At 54.9% G+C, this 2356-nt stretch overlaps 1 protein-coding gene across 1 annotated transcript; it reads right to left on the reverse strand.

Annotated features, from left to right (window-relative positions):
* Positions 1-247: 247 nt before the first annotated feature.
* LOC125520661 (polygalacturonase inhibitor-like) lies at positions 248-1309 on the reverse strand. Its single transcript, XM_048685625.1, has one exon. It carries the CDS (start codon positions 1217-1219, stop codon positions 380-382), a length of 840 nt encoding a protein of 279 aa, XP_048541582.1. The 5' UTR covers positions 1220-1309; the 3' UTR covers positions 248-379.
* Between the last annotated feature and the right edge of the window lie 1047 nt (positions 1310-2356).

The following is a 2356-nucleotide window of genomic DNA, read 5'->3' on the forward strand; positions in this document are numbered from 1 at the left end:
CCCAATCAATACATCGTATTGCAAATCATCTGTCCACACCATTGGACTAGGAAAAGTGTGCAAGAAGTGCTTCATCCCCCACTTTTATTGTGTTAGTGTTAGCGAAACCAATTAGCAATGCACGACGGCCAAACACAATCGAATTTGCACGAGCTCATTGTAAAATCCGATATTATATTAGCTGATCGACCTGGCCAGCTCGTGATTAATTGGCCAAGAGTGGCACTTAGTACTTACTATCACGAACTACATTAAGAAGGGCTTTATTGCTAACTCAAAGGCGTGGAGATATTCAGCAGAGCACTGCCAAAGTACTAGCAATAGCAATACATCATCAGCGAGGCGGTCACCGTCACAGTGAGCGGCCACCTAAGGCACCTTAGCTGCAGGGCGCGAGCGGGCGGCCGCAGAGGCACTTGTTGGGCGCGAAGTGCTTGGGGCCGAACCTGTGCGTGTACCGGCCCTGCGGGATCGGCCCGCACAGACTGTTGTAGCTCACGTCGAACGCCAGCCACTTCCTCGCCGCCGCGGCCGCCGGGATGCCGCCGTACATCATGTTGTGGTCGACGGCCAGTATGTCCAGCGCCGCCGGCAGCTCGACGCGGCCGAGGTCGAACGCGAACCGGTTGCGCGACAGCCGCACCGAGTTCACCCGCTTCCCGGCGCCGAACAGCGCCGACGCGTCGCCGGTGAGCTGGTTGTCGGCGAGGTCCACGCTGCCGAACTCCGCGCCCGCGAAGGCGGCCGGGAGCGGGCCTGCCAGGCGGTTGCCGACGACGGAGAGGTCGTGCACGGTGGCCGTCGGCGGGATGGGGCCGTCGAGCAGATTGCCGTCGAGGCGGAGGAAGGTGAGGTCCGGGAGGGCGCGCGGGCCCAGGAACGCCGGGATGCGGCCGTAGAGGCGGTTGTAGGCCAGGTTGACGGTCTGCAGGGCGGTGAGGTTGGCGATGGCGGCCGGGACCGGCGCCGAGATGTTGAGCGCGAAGACCGTGAGCTCGGTGACCCGGCCGGTGGCGGCGTCGCAGGAGATGCCCGGCCAGGCGCAGCAGGGCGCGGTGGAGTTCCAGCCGGAGAGGTCCGGGTGGTTGCCCAGGGCGGACTTGACGGCCAGGAGGACCGCCTTGTCGCAGAGGGCGCCGTCGGCCGCTGCCGCCGCCGCGAGGACAAGGACGGCGACGAGGAGCGGCATGGTGTGGCGGCACGGACTCGTGAGCTGCATGTTGGTTCGCCGGCCGCTTTGTGTTGCGTGGGAGGAAACTGGGAGTGTGTTGTGGTCCACAACTTGTGGAGGCTGAGAACCAAGGAGTCGAGCACGAGCTAGCTGTACATTGCTGACTGAGACCCGATGTGGAGCGCAGTGCCATGAAACACATGCGTATGTCGTGCGCTCTGTTGGTCGGTATGGTACCACACGTTCGGCATCCCTACCCTACGTACTGTACCAAGCATGTGGAATATCTGCCCTCGTCAATGATATCCGCCCTGCTTCATCACGGCAACGCAACACTACAGCGTGTAACACGGAGAGAACAAAAATCCCCTTCCCTGTAGGGAGGGAGGGAGAGGGGGTATGGACCCCCATCAAAGAACTATCAGAACTACAGTTACTACTACCAATCTAGTGTGTGTGTCTAGTTCCATGGTGCACTCTGTTGGTGTGACCCTGATCTCCATTATCGATCATACTAACTGCAAGGCCAGGCATGTTCATACCCGCCGCTAAACATTGAGTTCACATGCTAAAAATCAAATAATATCAGATTCAGTACCAAAAGGCTAACTCAATCCTAGCTTACACACCATTCAATCAGAGCATTACTGCAAGAAACTTTTAACGAACCATTGCACTGCACACATTGACACATATACACATATAAACTTCGCCCTAGCGCCTACGAGCGAAGGAGAGAAAAAGATGCATGTAGGTGTCAGCCTATGTGTCTGTTTCTATTACATGCAGGATGCAGCCTATGTGACCATCACGATCAAATGAAATGCAGGGTGTTATTCCTTGAAATTATTTTACTGTATCTACCTGTACATTTTTTTAACGAAATCAAATCTTGAATGTGCAGCACAAAATGTGAGCGCTCCTACATGTAACGTCACTACCCAGCTATTGCACATACATATCCATGATGCGCCGTGTTATACATGATGCTAAACGAAATGGAAAACAAAGTGGAGCATCTGATCTTCCAATGGAAGATGTAAATATCAGCACAGACCGATAGCATTAGCAATGAGTGACCAGCGTCAGAATTAGAGCCTATGAATAAGCAACAGGAGCACAGAGAGTTTGAACAAAACAGGGACATCTAATACAGTAATACCACAGAACTCCAATGCATCAGAA

The sequence above is a fragment of the Triticum urartu genome, chromosome 7 (genome assembly GCF_003073215.2).
Source record: "Triticum urartu cultivar G1812 chromosome 7, Tu2.1, whole genome shotgun sequence".
Lineage (NCBI taxonomy): Eukaryota > Viridiplantae > Streptophyta > Magnoliopsida > Poales > Poaceae > Triticum > Triticum urartu.